The 21358-nt window shown below is 39.2% G+C and overlaps 1 protein-coding gene across 5 annotated transcripts in view; it reads right to left on the bottom strand.

Annotated features, from left to right (window-relative positions):
* UVRAG (UV radiation resistance associated) overlaps positions 1-21358 on the bottom strand; it is a 163412-nt gene that overhangs the window by 128036 nt on the left and 14018 nt on the right. For 2 of the 5 annotated variants that reach the window (XM_073335055.1, XM_073335049.1), the window contains exons 2-5: positions 12697-12814; positions 11650-11684; positions 6400-6561; positions 4507-4581 (exon numbers count right to left, since the gene is read on the bottom strand). In XM_073335055.1, coding sequence (XP_073191156.1) covers positions 4507-4581; positions 6400-6561; positions 11650-11684; positions 12697-12814 — 390 coding nt within the window. Of the gene's footprint in view, positions 1-4506; positions 4582-6399; positions 6562-7141; positions 7195-11649; positions 11685-12696; positions 12815-21358 lie in introns of those variants that run through there. The other 3 variants (XM_073335056.1, XM_073335057.1, XM_073335058.1) reach the window with 3 other exon arrangements.

The following is a 21358-nucleotide window of genomic DNA, read 5'->3' as shown; positions in this document are numbered from 1 at the left end:
TTTCATGGCTCCAGCAGTTTATCTGATCTAACTGTGAAATTGACAAGAATGACAGCCAACAGCTGAAGTAAGTAGTGCAGCATCTACACGGACACTGCGTCACCCTAACTACACCAACGTAAGTCCTACGCCTCTCATGGAGGTGGAGTTCTGTCCGTGTAGTAGGGCATGTACATCAGCGGAAGCAAGCCTGTAGTATAGACACTGACAGACAGACACAATGAGGTCGACATAAGATGACTTATGTCAACCTAACTCCATAATTTACCGTCTCTGCAACGGTCTTGTCTTCTTCCTTGAGTGCTCCTTTAACACCTTCATTGTTTAGGGGTCCTACTGCCTGTTCCGCAGATATCCTGCCACTTAGTGTTTGTATCTTTTAGCAAGTTGCTTCTCCATTTCTTCCTTGGCCTGTCTTATACTTTTACATTTCACTTGCCAGAGTTTGTGCTTCTTCCTATTTTCCTCATTAGGATAAGACTTTCAAATTTTAAAAAAAAGATGGCTTTTTGCCTCTAATGACCTCCATTACTCTGCTTTTTAGCCATGGTGGCATTCTTTTGGTATTCCTACAGTCTTTTCTGATACATTTGGTCTGAGCCTTTATTATGGTGTTTAGTACTCTCCATGCTGGTTGCAGGCATTTTACCCTTGTGACTGCTCTTTTTAACTTCCATCTAACTAGCATCCTCATTCCTGGGTAGCTTCCCTTTTTAAGAGTTAAGAGTTTTAAGAGTTTAAGGGGGGGGGGGGGGGGAGAAGAGTATTATTATTGAAACCTGCATTACCAGCAGGACAGTGGGCTGGGAGGAGGTATTGTTTCATATTCTCTGTGTGTATATGAAGTCTGCTGCAGTTTCCACGGCATGCATCTGATGAAGTGAGCTGTAGCTCACGAAAGCTCATGCTCAAATAAATTGATTAGTCTCTAAGGTGCCACAAGTCCTCCTTTTCTTTTTGCGAATACAGACTAACACGGCTGTTACTCTGAAAAGTGACCATATAGTTACTTCTTAGACAAGATCTTGTGCTCCATTGAGGACTAAATCAAGAATTGCCTCTCCAGGCAATTGTGGGTTCTAGGATGACTGCTCCAAAAAGAAGTTATTTATGGTATCTAGACATTGTATCTCTGCATCTAGCCCTAAGGGGACATTTACCCAGTCAATATGAGGATAGTTGAAATCACCCATTATTGCATTTTCTGGTTTTGAAGCCTCTCTCAGCATTTCATAGTCACTGTTACCATGCTGGTCAGGTGGTTGTCAGTATATGTGTATTGCTAATACTATTATTCAAGCATGTAATTTCTATCCACAGAGACTCTATAGTACAGTTTGATTCATTTAAGATTTTCACCTTGACTATGCTTTTATAGCCTAGTACCACTCCCCCACCAGTGAGACCTAAACTGTCATTCCTATGTCTTTTGTACCCTGCTATTACCATGTCCCATTGATTAACCTCATTCCACCAAATTTCTAAGATGATTATATCAATTTCCTCATTTAATGCCTGGCATTTACCCATCTTAGCATTTAGACTTCTAGCATTTGTATATAAGCACTTGTACATTTTGTCAATATTTAGTTGCTGGCTTTCATGTGTTATGCTTGCATTGGACTCTTACATTTGATCGTTCATCACTAGCTCCTACCTGTACTTCACCAACTTCTTTCCTATCTTCTATACTAGGACATAGAGTTGCCCCTTTAATAAATTCATCCCTAATGGATGCGTCTGCCCAAATCATGTGCTCCTCTACAGCTGTTGCCTTTTTCCCAGGCTTTAGTTTAAAAAAATCCTCTACCACCTTATTTTCTGTGCCAGCAGCCTGGTTCCATTTTGATGGTTGTCATATAACAACCACCAACTTCTCATTACTGTCATGATAGCAGACAATGGTGAGGGGATGGCAAAGATCCTCAGAATTTTTTTTTTTTTTAGTTAGCATTCAGTGCTGTGTCAGTAGTGCATATATTAGTTTATGGCCAGCATCTCAGAACAAGATTAATTTAAAATAGGAAACTAGAGTTATATTGAGATGTGTTGTATTTTGTTCTAGGACTCCAAGAATCTCGTTCAGTAAGGAAGAAATCAAATTGAGAATTAGAGAAACTGATTCTGTCAACGAACTACAACATTTATGTCCAAGCACCTCAAATTACAATATGCAAGCTCCTCAACAGGATTTGATTATTACTGAGCCATATTGCATTTTACTGTTGCTAGAGGTCCCAGTTACAGATAGAGACTAAGGATCTCCTCTAACACAAACATTACAAATCCCCCAATCTGTGTCCTCCTCGTTAGGCCTTGAAAAAATTTTGCCAGTAGGTCCCAGCCGGGACTCAGCCTTATTAAAACTTGTATTCTCTTCTTTTAGATTGTTTAAGCCTAAATTTTCTAATTCAGTTTCAATTTATAAAGATATCAACAGAGGTGCATCTATGCTTTATGCACCCTTATAAAATGTTACATGGTATATTGCTCATCCTTCCATGATACTGTAAGACTGAAGTGCCAAACCCAAATAAAATTCCAACACTTCAGACACTCTCCTTGCCAGGAGCAAAAGATGAGTCTTGCATCATGTCCAGAAGAGTTAAATTCAGGTTCTGGTAGACCACTGAGTTCAGTCAAGTTGACTTCAGTCAGTGACTGGTGGCAGCTAAAAGGAAGGATAGCATGAGAGGCAGCCTCACAACTAGCCTATTACCAAACCCTTTAGGGCTCTTTTAAAAGAGACAAACAAACAAAAAACAAACTAAAACCAGAGTCCTGAATTCCATCTGGAAACTTACAGATATCCAGCATAACTGAGGGATACTGGCATTATGCTTGTAGTGCACTGTAACAGTCATCAGGGGGGAAAAAAAAAAAACACATGTCCACATTGCTCAGTGAAACCACCACCATGTTTGCAAATGCACATTAGGCCCCTCTAACAGCCTGTATGCCCCACTTGTTTGCTTCTCAGAGTCATCTCTATGCCATTTTTGAGGCTTCGCCAAAGCATGGAATAGTCAGCCAGATTCTAGACCTTAAAGACACTAGCCTTTATTCATATTCCTCACGAAGTCTCATCTCTGAAATAATCACAAGCAGCAAGTCAATAGCCGTATTTCGAAAAGCCATTTACTTCTGTTGGCTTCCCAGAGCCACCTGCATACAATGATGTGTTTTGGTTGCAAGCTCTTTGGGGCAAGCTGTGTTTCATTTGCAAGGTATGGCTCTTGTACCCCGTCAGTGCTTAGAAAATGCAATAGTCACATTCATACATGTCTTTTGCTAACACAGCTTCAACTATAGTGTGGTCAGAGTCAAAATGCTATCTATTCTGCTTGCCTTGTATTAGCTAGAAAAAAAATTAGAGGATTAAAATTAGGAGACATGAAAGAGAGGAAATCATTCAAAGAAGGGGGTGAAAGAGCTACAGCGCTTAATGTAAATGACTGGAAGATGGGGGATTTAATTTTAGCATTAGTGTGTCTGGTCATTAAGTGTTTTGAAATATACAACCACTCAAGGTATTTTAAATCTAAAGTAATCCTTCATGATTACTGGCCACTTGAAGCAGATTTCATTTTCAAGCTTTTTACAAAGTTTGTTTCTCACATGTGTGCACCGTTGGTGCTGACTGATTGGTCAGTCAGTGGTCACGAGTGCTGACTGATTAAAAACCATAGTATTCAAAGATGAAAACAAGCATTTTTGGGCAGCTAAATAACACATTACAGAGACTCTGGAAAAAAAAATTTTTAAATATGTAGATCAAATGCTGGGCCTACCAATTTTAAAAGTAAGCATTTAACATTGTGTAACTGCATGAAATCTCATTAAATCTAGCATTTGTGCTCTGCACAGCCATTAAGATAACCAAAGTTCAGTTTTAAAAATTTGATTTTAAACATTAACTTTAATAAAATTTACACAAGTTAAGAGGGAAGGTACTGTACATCTGGGGTTGGGCTTGGGTCATGGGGGATTGCAAGTATCAGTTACAAGGTTCACGAGGTTACTACTCCTCCGGTTATCTAAGATGGCAAGAATTAGGAGTGCGCTATCTGCAGCACTCTGCTTTTGTAGAGAGAAAGAGGTAACTTGTTTCATTGAACAGTGACCCTTCTAGTCATTGACTAGCCAGTGACTGGCTACAACTAGTTCCATTAAACTTACTGGGAAAGCAAAGATGGAAACTGCAACATGGAGCCTCAGAGACAGAGGTTAAATGAAGAGGACAGTAAGAACTGCCTAAAATTTGGAAGCTTGGGTGCCTAAAGTTAGACACCTAGACAAAAGTGGGACAGGTTCAGCACCCTTGAAAGTGAGGCCATTTAAGTGGCCCAATTTTTTAAGAGATGCTGAGCACCCACAACATCCAGTTATTTAGGTGCTTACAGTAGGCATCCAACCTTGAAAATGCTGGTCTATGCCAACAGAATTTAAATTACAGCCTGTGACTATCATTACTACATAATTTGCATAAATATTAGGTATTCGTACCTTCTGTTCAAATGAAGCTCCATAATAGCCATCATTCAACCCAAAAATTATTTCATTTGGGTTTCGAGCATGTATCTGTAAAAAACACACACCAATGACATTAGGGTCAACTTAGTTTATGTGAAATCAAGCTTAATATTAATTGCTAATTTTATGACTCACCTTTTCAGATCTTCCCTCTAGTGCTAAAGCATGTGAACCTTGTCAATGAGGAACTGAACTATTACTGTAGAGAAAACACTTGACTCTCACACCTTTAAACAGGAAATGGCCGATATGCTCAGTGATATATGTCCATCTTCCAAGATGCAAAATAAAAATTTAATATTTGCCTTAACCACTACATAGCACCTACAACTACTTACAGTATCAGATAAACAAGTCTTCCTCTTTCCTAGAGCCAGAAGTAGAGCAATAGTAGGAAGATCAAAAATAATAAAAAACAAACAAGGAAATAGCTCATTCAGACAGCTCAGTTATAAAGGAGCCAATTTTCAGCAGATAATGCACAGTTAGATCTTTTTTTTGTTTATGTCTGAACACAAAACTGGTCCTACATTAAGTGCGTTAGCTGAGGGGACAAGGTTACTTCTAAATGAAAAAGATAGTGTTAGAGAATAGTCTCTAGGGGCCTATTTCCTTGGTGCAATAAAATGAAACAGAACACTGCAATTCATGTTCTGCACAGCAAGTATTGGATCCAACAAATGCTTTTTCATTACAAGCCTATTTTATAAATAATTGACATTTCAAAGCATTTCCATCTTTTAAAGCTGTGGATTCATTTTAGAACAGTGAACTCAAACAGCAAGAGAGACCAGGGCAGGACACTTGTCTAAGAAACTTTATTTAAAACAAAGCGTGTCAACCTACTGTAATTACGACAAACAGACACCTTGCATTTGTTTCATGAGTTACGGCTCTCTACGTATCTCCCTTTTACTTCAGTTAGAAGTTTAAAGAAAATATGTTAAAACTAATGTTAATGACTCGCATTTATGTAAAATCATAACCAAAGATTCCACTTGTTCCATAAGACCCATAAATACTAACCAGGGGTTCTCAAACTTCATTGCAGCGTGACCCCCTTCTGACAAGAAAAATTACTAAATGACCCCAGGAGGGGGGCCAAAGCCCGAGCCCCACCGCCCTGCGTCAGGGGGCCAAAGCCCGAGCCCAAGAGCTTAAGTCCCAGGCGGGGGGGCCTGTAACCTGAGCCCCAGCACCTGGGGCTCTTCAGATCCGGGCGGTGGGGCTTGGGTTTGGGGCCAGCCCCCAGCAAGTGTAATGCCAGCCCTGGCAACCCCATTAAAATGGGGTCCTGACCCACCTTTGGGATCCCGACCCATAGTTTGAGAACTGCTGTACTAAACCCATGTCAGACAAGTGATTTCCCAGGACTAGAGAAGAATGGGGGAAAGGTTCCAAGGTTAACACTATCCTCTTGGTTTCTTAATCTGTAATTGGATTGAAGACTGTTTTATGCCAAGGGCACTGTTGGCATTCTAGTAGCATTAGCACAGTCCAATTAGAAAAGCTAAAGAAAATAAACTGTGATCACATACAGAGTAATGACGTGATACACTGTTTCTCACTTGGGGCTACAATTGTGATTAAAAAGCTCAAGTAGCTAAAGCAACTTTAATCCAAGAAATTTCAGAACATAACTTTAATATATCATCATGCCCATCCAGATTATTTAAAGATCTTTGCAATGGGTAGAGCTACCCATATTAGCAGTCCCTTTTTAATTAGTTTAATTCCATAATTAAGATGTTTATTACATTTTATCATTTTCCTACTTTCAGTCTGTTTGTAGCCTTGATCTTACAACTCTAAGAAAAAGACTTAGCTACTTAATCCACAAATTGAGGAAATATGCTTTTATTTTACCTGCTGACCCAAGTATTTTAGTCCATCTAGATTGACTTTCCATTCGATCAACAGCTGATAGAGCTCTTTCTTGCCACCCCAGATCCTCACCAAAAAACATGACACAGATGTATCGAGGCGATCAGGCATTATTCCAAAATCAAGACTCCTCCATGTTGGATTCTGTTGATAAGTACAATAAAGATGTAGGAACAACAACATTCTTTGGTGTTATTTCAGTTTAACATACAGTGTGTTTAAATTTAAAGAGGCCAAGTATTTATGTCAAACTTCCAGACTGCAAGAACTGAAGTAACACCCTGCAACGTTCTACAAAGTTACACATGAGAAGGCTCAAGCCATCCGAGACTCTGTTCCTTCATTATTCACAATTTTCCAGATCAAGATTCCTAGTTTGGCTCCCATTTCCATCTGCTGCTGCAAAAGCCTGCAGGCTTTCAGACCAACTACTACTTCCTTCCATTATGAGACGCCAGGAAATTACTTCATTAATTGCCTTTTGCCACAACAGGCGCTTTTTCAAGAAATACAGATACTAGTATTTTTAGAAAATGGGAGTAGCGTGAAGATCATATTCCACACTGTTTTAACATTTGGCTTCTAAAAAAGAGCTGTAGTTTATATTAACACCAATTTACTTCTCATTAACTGAATTTGGTTTAACTATTAATGGGGGTTTGTTCCTATTCCTCTTCACCCCTCAAGTTCTGCATTGCTGACACCAAGCCCTGAGTGCTCCTACCTTCTGAGGAGCTCTCTTCATTCTAGAGATTTGGAGAGCCAGCCAGAAAAGTCCAGACCTTAGCATTTGACAAAAAACAGACTTAAAATCCTGCTGGACTAATTTCTCTAAATCTAGAGAAGGTTTCAAGTGTCAAGAATTTTGAATAAATCATAGTACCACTATAGTTAAGAAATTATGAAAAATAGTCATAACATGCTGCAAGCTTAAACATGCATACTAGCGATTAATAGGTCAGAGTGAGAAGACTCCAAAGGGTATCTATTTCCTTCTGTAAGTTTTACAGAAGTCCCTGTCCCCTTACTCACCTCTTGAATTTTTCCTAGCAAGAAAGAGCTATTTATATAGCTATTGCTGGCTACCATCATAACAGGAAATTAAATACTGGTAGAGTACTTGGCAGTTATACGGAAACTTACTAAAATGTGCTACTTTAAGATTTGCAGCACTGTTAGTAGGGATTGCATCATTTAACCTTGTTTCTCTTTGGATAGATCCCCACTTCATAATTAAGTTTCCATTTCAGACTAAATACAGCAGAATTCTAGTTATAAAAAAGGTCCCAGGGAAAACTCAACAGGTTTGGACAATTGGGGGAGGTGGGTCAAATCAGCAGATCTTCAAATATGTGCTCAAGGTCTCCTGACTTCAGAAGGTCTTCAAACCCTGCTAGATAGCTCCCCCAGTTTGCTACCAAACCCTCATATGCTAAAGTCCAACTTCAGCACACAGATTGAATTTAAACTTCCAGGAAGGTAACAGATCTTTGGACTTAGCAGCGAAGTGGTGCACAGATAAGAAATCTGACTTATGCTACTTCAACACCTATGTTTTCCCTAATACTCTATAAGAGAGACTTACATCTCTTTGGAAAATATCTGAAACTTGTCTAACCACCAGCATTTTCAGCCTCTGAGGGCTGAGTCCTGTAGCCCATAGGTAAGTACCACTGAAATCAACAGAAGTACTCATTGAGTACAGAATATTTGCAAGAGGAAGGATTGCAGGATCAGATACTTGTTTGTAAGCTTTAGGCTACACTGAAGCCATCTACAGACTGTTAGCACATAACACAATTTTAATTCTCAGTTTCTAGGACCTAAGTTTTTTAAACTGTAAGTTCTTGAAAGTAGGGACCATATTTCCACACAACACAGATATTCCCTAATTACCACCTATACAACAAGAATGTTATATAAAAATTTGCAACAGCTCTAGTCCTTCCAATACAGTTTGCCAGCAGTACTAGGAAACTCCATTCAGAAGCTTTATAGCTCAGATTTTTAGAATTTATTGGTTTTTTTCCATCAACGTCAAGATAACTAGGTTTTCAAAGTTATTTTGAACTCAGTTAAAGCCTAACTGGAATTTATTAACCTACATTCTTCCCTCCTATTCATATTGGCATCTGTGGCATTAGTTGTAAGTATTAGGCTGCTGGTTTTTATATGTAAGTTGGCTTTAAAGGCAAGGGAGGAAGGAGAATAATAATTAAACTTGTGTGTTTTGTGACATCTAGAAGAGGGGAAAACAATAGTTTATGGACTGTGCTGACAGCTGTCTGAAAAAGGAGGTCACGTTTTGAGTCTAGACATCATGACAGTTTCCCATTAAAAACATTTGATTGTAGGGTTCATGCAATACGAACAATACCTACCACTGTATGTACCACCACTGCAAATAGCTCTTCCAGAAAGTGAGAACTGAGTCAGGCTAGTACTGTAGCCATCTGCTAAATAATTTACAGAGTCAGATTTACCCTTTTCAGCTTTTAAACAGAATAAATTTTGCAAAGCTTTTAACATGGGAACAGAGTGAAAAAAGATGTACACATGAAAGTGAATTAGCCTAGAGTGTTTTGTTTAGTTCTATCAATTAATATTTTTGAGCAATGTTTTATATTGGTAATTTGTTGAATTGTTACTGCTATTCAGTAACTCAGCTTCGAGAGATTGCCACACATTTGAAGAGGACTTGGAATGAGCACAAGAATTTGATATTTTCTTTCCCAAAGCTATTGAAGTGTGACATGCTTTCCTTTACGAGACTCATTCTGGGAAATCATAACCAAGATACCCCAAACAGAGGGAGAGTGGGACAATCACTTGTCCAAGAGAAGCCAGTTCTAAACATTGCATAGAATTGTGACCTGCTGATAAGTGGGAATAAGTTTATTTCCTCCCCTTCTCCTTGTACCTCATGCTTAGTACAAGGAAGAACAGACAAGTATTCAAGGAAGCCCTCCTAACAGAGGAAGCAATACTTCACAGCATTACTCCTCACCAACCTTTGGGTCAAGGATCATCTTTTGAGGGAGAGGGGAAGGATGAAGAGAAGAATCTCCTTCATATTCTGAGATACAGCTACCAGAAGTGCATCTGAGGCCTCTAGCTCACACACTTGGACGCTGATTAGTAGGACTGGACACATCACACTTAAAGTTGATACTCCATAGCTGCATAGACTAGATAGGCAGCACCATGCTTATCCACACAGTTACATTTCAGGTGCACTATTTTCTTAGAGCTTTAACACTTTAGTAGTAGTCAGATAGCAATACCAGCGTGACCAAAGGATATAATTAGCAAGACCCACAAGAACCATCTATATTTGGAAGCAATAAGAAAATAGGTGCCAAGCCACCAGCCGCATCTATCTGGTTTTTATCTCCACTCTCTAACCAGTGCAGTTATGTTGTTGCTAGCACCAGTAGAAGTGTTAGTAGAGTACACACAGAGCACCTTCTTTGCTACTGTGACGTGATAGGGCAGTCTAGTGTTGGTCTTTTTAATGTTGCCAGCATTACTAGTAATGGTAGAGCTATCTCAGTGCTAGAGTATAACAAAACCTTCAGTACTAAGGACTTCAGGACTCGAACTGCAAAAAACCCCACACTACTCTGAGGCTGATATGAGAGATGTCCCCATTACCCAGGTACCAGGGCTAGAAACAATTTTCTTGTGAGAAGCTCTCCTTCTCTCCATTGATGCTGGGAAGGGTAGTGTTGGGGTGTGGAATAGGCTGGATCGATTTAGATTAAAATTAATGATTTAGATTAAGGCTCCCTGCCTGCTGATTTAATCGTGATTAAAATGGTGATTTATATCACTTTTTTAATCATGTTTTGCATTTGTACTTGTTATTTTCTTAAGAAATGTTGATTCTCATTTGTTAGTAGCCATTAAAACATGTTGTTTTGCAACTAAATATAACCTTTACACTAAATTTGGTGGGTTTTGCTATCCAGGAGGATACATCTCAACATAATTTTCAAAAATTATATCGCATAACTTAGATTTCTTAACATAACAAATGTTAAAAAATAAATAAATGCATCAGTCACCATTTTCTATTTACTAGATTGGTAATTTTTTGCTTGCAATGATATCAAGCTCTGTTTGGATGGAAATTCAATTAAAAATGCACAAACATTTTTTATTTAATTAAAACTACCTTTTTTTAAATTAAAACTACCTTAAATAAAATGTAATTTTATTTAATTAAAACTACATAAGAAAAAAGTTTACCCAAAACATGTTATTGAGAGCAGCAAAGCGCCAAATCAAATGGAAAGGCAAAAAAAGTTCTTTGCCTAGATTCACAAGCAGCAAGATTTCCTTGACTCCCTCCCTCTACCATAACCACAACTCCTGTTTGAGGTTCAAGTTGTGTCTTCAAAGATGACCTCACCCTTCTCCAGTCTGTTTTGTTCAGCTGCTAGGTTTCTCCCACCCAAGAGTGTCAGCTGCAATATTAGACCTTAAAGGTACAACTTGAAACAGTTTTAAGAAGTGAGTTAGTAGTAGTTTTATATACTACACCTGCCCCAAATCCCTTTTATCAGTTTCTGTGGATTTACAAATGCATGTGTCATGTTCTGGGGTTTTGTTGTTTTGAAATGTTGCTTTCCTCTGTTGCCAACACATGCAATGATTAAACTGACTATACACGATATTGTTAAATGCACAACGAACAAAAGAGACCTTCCAGTTAGTAACTGTAGGTGATACTTTGAACAGTAGTTACAACAGTAGTTGGAGAATTCAGATTTACATGACATTAAGTTGATAACCTCTCCCTCAAGGAGACTCAGATTGTCATTAATCCAAAACATTGCCACTTTTACCCCATAAGGACATGAACCTTCGGGAGTGGACAATAAGATCCAGCTATACTAGTTTAGTCATCGAGTCTGGAAAATGGAAGAAAAGACGGTTTCAGATGTTTTACTACGAGCTAAGTGCAATATTTCAGTATTAACAAAAAGAAAAGGAGTACTTGTGGCACCTTAGAGACTAACCAATTTATTTGAGCATAAGCTTTCGTGAGCTGTACAAATAAACTGGTTAGTCTCTAAGGTGCCACAAGTACTCCTTTTCTTTTTGCGAATACAGACTAACACGGCTGTTACTCTGAAACATTTCAGTATTAAGTAAGCCTACACATTAAGAGATAAAAGTGAAGCACGAGGGTTTCTATACAAGATCACCAATATTAAATCAACTTACCAGGGAGTTCTTGATAACTTCACTCCTATAAAATTCTAGGAGGGAAAAGAATTAAGTGAGTAGAGAAATTCAGCCCATATCAATATTTTATGCTACAGTACAAATACTTATTTTTTAAATGGGAACTGTTTTGTAAAACAAGTCCTAGAAGTATATTCTATGCAAAGGTAACTGATGCATTAGTTCTCGTAAAAACTGAATCAAACTCTACCTCAAGAGATCAAAGACAGCTTGCCAATGTTCAAGATCTAAAGACCAGTTTTTTCCCCTCACTAATGACACTGTCATCCAATCTCTCCACCTGTAGCTTGAAGTAGAAGGCAAGGACCAACAGATGGGAGAAAAAACCCAACACCCAAACATGCTCACCAAAAACAGGCAAGACTAAGCATACATTGCCATTTAGGGACTCAGTATTCCACAATACTGTTGTCTAGAGCTTAGTTACCATGGTGATAAGCATCTTAGAAGAATTTAAGATAGATTGTGCCTGTTCCTGGGATGCAGTAGCTGCTAGGTCAGATGTAGGAGAAATGGAATGTTTGTTCAAGAACTTGTTCAGCTTGACTGAGTCAGGCAGCTGAAAGATCAGCAGCAGGCAATCAATGCACGAGGCAAATAGTGCGGGGCACATCAGCTGCACAGAGTCATCAGAAAAGACCAACCCTTGAAGCCCTAATCTGAACAAATTTAGAGAGGCAGTGCTCCATTGTGCAGGTACGAGCTGCTTTATATATAAGAGTACCTATTTTGCTAGCAGCCCAACTAGTGGTACTGGTGTAATCTAAGCATACAACTCACTCAGCTTGACAGCTGCAAGACTGATAGTTGGGTCTATCTGCTGGTGAAAAATGAAGAAAACGCAAAAGCTTTCATTGTTTATCTTTAGCTCATCTGAAAACACAAATGAATTTTAATGGTGCCACGTCACCAGGAAACAAAACAAATTCAAGACAGAATGAACTTCAAAAAAATTGAACAAGGCCATCAGTGTAGTTTGTATAGGAAGATGGAATTACGTGACAAATGTTGACAATAGGCCCTTACCTTTACATATCTTAGTGTTATCACACAAGTGAAGAGTGAAGTAGGTATCCAGAAGGCGATAACCATTTCTATTAACAATGTTACGTGCAGCAATATTCCGAAGGTGACGAAGCCGCCGCTAAAAATATAAAAAAAGGACATTGAGGAGCAGGAGTTAAAACTGTACATTCAATTTACGATTTTTTGTTTGTGGATAGCTGCTTTATTCTAGGAGAAAGCTGATAATATGGGCCTGTTTAGACATCAAAAAAAGTATTCTAAAAAAAAAGGACTCCATTTTGCTAGAAAAACCAGTTCAACTAGCTATGAAGACAAATGTACAAAATAGCAGGTATAGATTGGCTAGATGGAACGAACAGTAACTAGCAGCCTCTAAATGCTCAGAGTAAACAAGCACCATGACTGCCTGAGAAGTCAATCTGTTCTTAGTTCTGCTCTGGTGCACCACCTCTATTCTAAATAGGTTTTTCTACCAAGTTCATTGCCAAACTAGAGACAAGTGGTTGGTTAAAAAAGCTGCCCAATTCATAAAAACATAAGAACAGCCATACTGGGTCAGACCAAAGGTCCATCTATCCCAACATCCTGTCTTCCAACAGTGGCTGGTGCCAAATGCCTCAGGGGGAATGAACAGAGCATGGCAATTATTGAGTGATCCATCCTGCCATCCAGTCCCAGCTTATGACAATCAGTGGTTTAGGGACACCCAGAGCATGGGGTTGCTGACCCTGACAGACTTGGCTAATAGCCATTGATGGACCTATCCTCCATGAATTTACCTAATTCTTTTTTGAATTTAGTTATACTTTTGGCCTTCAGCACATCCCCAATGAGTTCCACAGATTGACTGCATTGTGGGAAGAAGTACTTCCTTATGTTTTAGACCTGCTATCTACTAATTTAATTGGATGACACCTGGTTCTTGTGTTATGTGAAGGGGTAAACAACACTTCCTTATTCACTTTCTCCACACCATTCATGACATTTTAGACCTTAGCCATCTCCCCTCAGTCATCTTTTTCAGTGTGAACATTCCCAGTCTTTGTGTCTCTCATATGGAAGCTGTTCTATATCCCTAAATATCTTTGTTGCCCATCTCTGTACTTCGTCCAATTCTAATATTCCTTTTTTGAGATGAGGAAACCAGAACTGCACTGTGAAAGCTATATTGCCATATTCTTTAACAAAAGACATTAATCCCATTCTAGGAAGACAGATTTCCCTGTAATGATGAATTAGTGTAATTAGTGAAACAGGCTCAAGAAATCTCTCATTGGATTGGCTAAACTTTTTATATGAAAAATAAAGTTTACTTTTCAGCATTTGTTGATTTTGTCCAAGCTAAGAGGAAATGACTAACCATTGTCCATACTGAATGAAATGACAGATTGCATCACTTATGGTCATTTTCAGTGTGTTTCTCTGACTAGCACAATATGTTGTTTGTGGTTCAAGTACTCCAGAAAATGTTACCTCCAAGCTAAAGTAAACACACTTGATTTTTTTTTTAAATGATTTCATTGAACTATTTCAATACTGTACTATATCGGGTTCCAACAAAATTTGTGTCTTAATCCTAGATTTTGGGCCAAGGTTATCCGATAGTTTCCTTTCAAGTCTGAGCATGGTTCACAGTTGTGACCAAGCTTCTCAGTTTCACAACACGCTAAGCTCACAAAGGTCAGACTTTTAGCACAGCCATTTTTATCACAATGTACAAAATTTTACACAGTCTCCAGTCACACTCAAGTCAAAAAACCTTTTCCCCAGAAGCAGTCATTTTAACCAAGTAGATAAATTTTTGTTTGTAAAAAAAACACATACGTCACGTAGTTAAACACTTCATGGCCCGATTTTAAGTGTACAGCTCTAAGCAGCTGCTGCTTGATCCTTAACCCTTGTAAAAGTTTTCACTGGATCCCTTCTATATTTCAAAAAAGTCTGTTTACTGGTAGTTCATTATTTAGATACAAATATTCCTCTTGACTGGATTTACGTTGTGGTTCCTCTTCCGCTCAACCTATTTCATATACCCCTATGCCCTGTCCGAGACACAGATTGAGAGCTTATTAACACCATTTAACAGGAACAACTCTTCAGTTTATTTTAGTTTCTCAGGAACAAAAGAGATTTAATACAAAATATTTAGAATCAGGAAAACATTCTTAATTAGTTTTAAGGCCAGCCATATCGTGAATCTGAACCAGAGGACAGTGGTCTTTAGCTCTTAATATTAATATTGTAGAATATATGGAAAACCATCACTTTGAGTCTCATGCAAAAAAAATACAAGCTTAGAAGGACAAATTAAGGGGAAAAAAAGCAAGGAAGTTCTCCCTCAATACTTGTATGGCCTCCCATCACTGTTACACTGTAGTGTGTCAATTTTGATATATTTTTTCATATCTTTTAATACCTCACCTACACTAATAAAGTGATCAGTCATCCTATACTTATGAACTACTACTCCAAAAACAAAAGTTAGGACAGTTCATGCAGTATATGAAACAGAAACTACTGGTAGTATTACAAGCAGGCTGAGCTTCTGATTTTAAACAAACTGTAGTGATTCACAAGCAACCATAATACAAAGTTAAGAGTTTTTCATTTCATGCCAAACCGATACTTTGGCTCTCTAAAGCTAGCACTTTTTATACAATAAAAAGGTATACAAACATGCATATTTAAGATCAGGTTTGAGCCCTTGGCACACCATATTTCAGAAGCCTTCTCTAGCCCCATGGTATAGCTTTGATTCTAGATTTCTCATTGTGCCTTCCAAAAGACTGTCCTAATTCTTCCAACATATACCTCCCACCAGAGCAGTTTAAACAAATAACCTACAAGTCCTTGACTGCACAGACATTGGAGAATGTGACATCTAATAGAAAAATGGTGATGGCTAAAAGTTGGTCTTCCCCACAGTCAATAAGACCCACAGTAGGCCCCAACTGTCACATGGAGATACTAAGAAGAATTAACAAGAAATAATCCATGGAGCAATATCAGGCAACTCAGAGTTTGCCTGCACTGTAAACACAGATCTGTAGGACCTGTGCTTGTGGATTTGATGTTTCCAAGCCTGCGCTTCAGTGTCCAAACTGCATTGTAAACCTGGGTTTTCAATTGTTGAACCTGCTTCTCCTAACTGTGCTGCTATGCACATACTGCACTATGCAGATCCGAGTCAGACCTTCTGCTTTTGGGATCATATACAAGGGTTCTTATCACTCGTCAGCTATACCTGCTCTAGGCCATCATTTAGAGTGTACCGTGGCACTTGCCTTAGATCACGAACACATCTAGCAGGGTCATTTCTGGGTCCTCACACTCCCAGAATCAGAATTAGCAAGAACCTAATGGAAGAACCTGTGGAGCTCACGTTTCAATGCTATTTCAGGAGTCAGGCACAGCATCCTTAAGACACTGGTGCACGTGTTAGCAATGGTTTTTGTACGGTCGAAGACACCTCTCACAAGGTTGTAGAGACCTGGCAGATGCCATCCGTTTGATGCTCCTCCTGCCTGTTGCCGTAGCTGCAGATACCCCATAGATATACCAGTGCTTTTGGATGAGGGTCATGAGCATAAACTGGTGGGATCACATCATGCAGACTTGGGATATGCAACTGTGGCTCCAGAACTTTTGCACAAAGCAGCAGATGTTCCTGGAGCTTTGAGTAGCTTGTCCAAATCCTCCAGCATCACGACATATGCATGAGGGAGGGTGTATCGATCCAGAAGCAAATTGCCACAGCCACACAGAAGCTGTCTACCCCAGACTATTACAAGTCTGTAACGAACCAATTTGGTGTTGTAAGTCCACTGTTGAGATTGTGGTAATAAGGTTTTTAAATCTCAGTCCTGATTTCTTCACCCAAAAGGTGGTGTGCATTAATCATGGCCCTGAAATAACTGCTAGTTTTAAGAATACAGGCTGTCCAAACTGCACCAGGGCCATCGATGGGACTCATGTGCTCCTTGTGGTGGGTAAAATATGGGCACATACACCGAAAAGGTCACTACTCCATCATTATGCAGGCCCTAGTCAACCAGAGAGACAGGTTTATGGACGCTAACAGCCATGGGATGTGCTCGCATGGTACATGGAGTTTTCCAAAACAGCAGGACTTTATCTTCATGTTTAAATTGGGACATTATTTCCACCAACTGATCATTTTATAAATGGAGTCACTGTCCCCACTGTTAATCTAAGGCAGTGGTTCTCAACCTGTGGTCTGCGGACCCATAGGGGTCCACGGACTATGTCTAAGAGGTCCGCGAAAGACAAACTGAAAACTGAACAGAATTCAACTATATATACACAGACAAATAGATTTCCAAAGGGATCTGCACTTCCATTTGAAATTTCCAAAGGGGTCCACAAATGAAAAAAAGCTTGAGAACCACCTTTTCTAGGGGACCCTGCTTAGAGACATCCAAAGAAAAAAGGGTCCACTTGCAGGAGAATAAGCAATATTTAGAGGATGACCACTTGTTAGCTCAGACAGACTTTTTTTTGCAAGCTTTGTTAACTATTTACAGAGTTTATTTCTAATCTTCTCCTAAAAAAACTGAACATGTGTAAGAGTCACACAAGCAATTCTTCACGCATGAATAGTTTTACTGTAACTAAGCATTGTGCTTTCACATTTAAAAGAACAACTTTTTTAAACACAGAATCCCTCTGAAGTCTAAAAACAGTTGAAAACAATAGTTTAAATACTATGAAAAAGAGCTGACAGGACCTTTAAGTCAAACAAAATGAGCAAAGAGGAATGAATAATCCTATTTTTCATCTTGGCTTTAAAATTTTTATTTAATATTTTCCTGAGTAATCATTTTTACATGATTAAGTTGGATAATGGTTTCTCAACCTGAAGTCTATGTCAAAGACAAGTCAATATTGCTAGCAAAAAGGGACTGCGGGAGCATCAACAGGATATTTATAAAAACGTATCATTCCCTCCAACACGACAATGTATTAAAAAAAATCTGGGTGAATATAAACTTATTCTGGCATCTAGTCCCTTCTGTTTTACACTCATATCTAAAAGCCCGTCAGAACTACAGTCCAATTGAACTATACAGAGAAAGACAAAACAGTCCCTATTCCAGAGAGCTCACAATTTAAGATGACAATGAGTATGGAAAGAAGGCTATGGAAGTAGCAGTCACATGATAAACATAGGCCAACTATGTTTACAACCAGATCAATTGTGTTTTTATATAAATTAGATAAAAACAGATGCATATACAGAGTTCCTAGAGGCTATGCACGCCACCATTATCAACTGACAGATTACTGCCAGAACCATAGGGAGGGGACAGGATTTGAAACACAAGGCATGAGTCATCCCAATAACAGTTCTCATAAGAAGTTACTCTGGTTTACATTGAATTTTTTTTGGAATGTCACCGCTATTGTTTTCTACATATCAAAACATTATTCCAATTGATTTGCTCCTTTAATAAGTGACAAGAGGCACATTTCTTAGCCTCCACAGCATATTGAGGATGATGGTATAGGTAGCAGATCCCTGATTATTAGAATTTTAGCACAATGGGCTGAAGTACAAATTTTAGTAGCCTACCTCCAGGCTTTCATGACCAACATAATACATGGAAAAATTATTTTGAGTACCATATTTGTCCTAGTCCACTGCACTTTGCAGGGAATTAGTTGAGTAGGGGGAATTAAAAATGAGACATGGACTTTCAATCATTTGTTTCAATTCTAGCTCCGGTTGGCAGTAAGTGGATAGATCACCAAAGCTACCATATGGTAATCAATCAATCTGAAGCAAGTTAGCGCTCTATTTCCTTCAGAACAAGTGGCCACATCACACAAAACCCACTATTGAGAAAAACAAATCCTGAACGGTGTATAAGAAATCCTTAATTAAAGGATTATGTCCTATCTTTCATACTTTAAGTATTCCAAAGAGCTTTACAGAATCTTGAAGTTCTGAAAGCCATCAAAAATGAGCAAAAAAAAAAAAAAAAAGAAAAAATCATGCCACCAAGTTTTGTCACCTAGTTCTGCAGTTACAATGTTGTTACTGGAATTTAAAGCTAGTGTGTCTACACAAAACTTTTTTAGAAGTTTTACAGCACATCCAAGGGTGCAGTACTGATGAGATTCTTTATAAACAAAAATAAATCTGATTTTTTTTGAAAGTGCTTGATTGTCCTTCAAATTCTGATGAGTTATTCGTTAATAATACTACCATTAAAAGTCTTTCCAGAACTATCATGGAAGCCATAAACAAGGAAGCTTAACACAAGGCACAGAAAAATATTTTCATCAATGTTCCTGTTGATATTTTGCACTTTAATCAGATGATCTCAAATGACTTGGCAATACCCCTACCACACAAGAACATTCTGAACCTTAAATGTAAAGCGGAAGAAGTCTAGCTCCAAACTGCAGGCAGGTGAATTCAGGTAACAGTAGGCATAATGATCTGCCCAGGATCAGACAAAGTGTGGCAGAACTTGGACCAGAAGTCAGCAGTCACAATTCCTACTCCGTTTTAACCACTGAACTCTATCCCCTTTAATGATATACTATTCCAGAACAAAATAAATATTCATAAGTCACTGCTGGAATACTGCCAAGGTAAAAAAAGTTCTGCCTTCTCTATGGCTCTAATTCAGAGACCCAACCTGCAGGCAGCTGGCATACCTCAATCTTCCTGAGGTATGAATCAAGGAACCCATGCAACTAACATGGCTAATGTCCAGCAGCCAAGCTTGTCCTGTCACTTCTCATGTGGAGAGGAGCAAGCCTTTGCTATGCTGATCCCGCTTCAAGTTTTAGATTAAGCTCAGTTAGATGTTTTATCTTGTCAGATCATGCAGCAACTGATCATCATGGATTGTTTATTCAGCAAAATATTTATATCACAGTAGTAGTAAGACCTCCAAATTCATGCCCCTTGTGCTGGATGCTCTCTTCTTTGGCTATCCCTCGACGTGAGGCTGATGTCTGCCAAGGGGGTTCATTGATGGGTTTTTAGGTGGCTGAGGAGCCCAATTTGTGCCCTGCAGACATAGTTGTTGGCTGGAGTGTTGTGCCCTTTCTTTCCTCCTGTCACTTCTCTGTCACATCTGAGCACATCTGTTCTCTTCAAAGTGGGTTGTGGGTTGGTGTACAGTGTGGCGCCACTGTGTTCTGTTCCCCTCAGTTTGTTGAGTTGATGCCGCCCTTTTTAAGGGGTACTTTCAGTATGTCTTTGCCCTCTGCAAGCCCTTCCTTTCCTGATTTAACTGAGAAAAGAGACACCAGTGCGAATGATGAATGGTTATACACATATTGCTCTTGCTTCAAGGAGTTTAAAATCTAAGAAGACAATTTTCAGAGTAATAGCCGTGTTAGTCTGTATTCGCAAAAAGAAAAGGAGTACTTGTGGCACCTTAGAGACTAACCAATTTATTTGAGCATGAGCTTTCGTGAGCTACAGCTCACTTCATCAGATGCATGCCGTGGAAACTGCAGCAGACTTTATATACACACAGAGAATATGAAAAGATACCTCCTCCCACCCCATTGTCCAGCTGGTAATAGCTTATCTAAAGTGATCATCAGGTGGGCCATTTCCAGCACAAATCCAGGTTTTCTCACCCTCCACACAAATTCACTCTCCTGCTGGTGATAGCCCATCCAAAGTGACAACTCTTTACACAATGTGCATGATAATAAAGTTGGGCCATTTCCTGCACAAATCCAGGTTCTCTCACCCCCTCACCCCCCTCCCAAAAACCACACACACAAACTCACTATCCTGCTGGTAATAGCTCATCCAAAGTGACCATTCTCCCTACAATGTGCATAATTAAGGTGGGCCATTTCCAGCACAAATCCAGGTTCTCTCACATCCCCCCACCCCCATACACACACAAACTCACTCTCCTGCTGGTAATAGCTCATCCAAACTGACCACTCTCCAAGTTTAAATCCAAGTTAAACCAGAACATCTGGGGGGTAGGAAAAAACCAAGAGGAAATAGGCTACCTTGCATAATGACTTAGCCACTCCCAGTCTCTATTTAAGCCTAAATTAATAGTATCCAATTTGCAAATGAATTCCAATTCAGCAGTTTCTCGCTGGAGTCTGGATTTGAAGTTTTTTTGTTTTAAGATAGCGACCTTCATGTCTGTGATTGCGTGACCAGAGAGATTGAAGTGTTCTCCGACTGGTTTATGAATGTTATAATTCTTGACATCTGATTTGTGTCCATTTATTCTTTTACGTAGAGACTGTCCAGTTTGACCAATGTACATGGCAGAGGGGCATTGCTGGCACATGATGGCATATATCACATTGGTGGATGTGCAGGTATACGAGCCTCTGATAGTGTGGCTGATGTTATTAGGCCCTGTGATGGTGTCCCCTGAATAGATATGTGGGCACAATTGGCAACGGGCTTTGTTGCAAGGATAAGTTCCTGGGTTAGTGGTTCTGTTGTGTGGTATGTGGTTGTTGGCGAGTATTTGCTTCAGGTTGCGGGGCTGTCTGTAGGCAAGGACTGGCCTGTCTCCCAAGATTTGTGAGAGTGTTGGGTCATCCTTTAGGATAGGTTGTAGATCCTTAATAATGCGTTGGAGGGGTTTTAGTTGGGGGCTGAAGGTGACGGCTAGTGGCGTTCTGTTATTTTCTT

Source organism: Lepidochelys kempii, chromosome 1 (genome assembly GCF_965140265.1).
Source record: "Lepidochelys kempii isolate rLepKem1 chromosome 1, rLepKem1.hap2, whole genome shotgun sequence".
NCBI lineage: Eukaryota > Metazoa > Chordata > Testudines > Cheloniidae > Lepidochelys > Lepidochelys kempii.
Note: the sequence above shows the minus strand (reverse complement) of the source record. Positions and strands in the feature narration are given on the sequence as shown.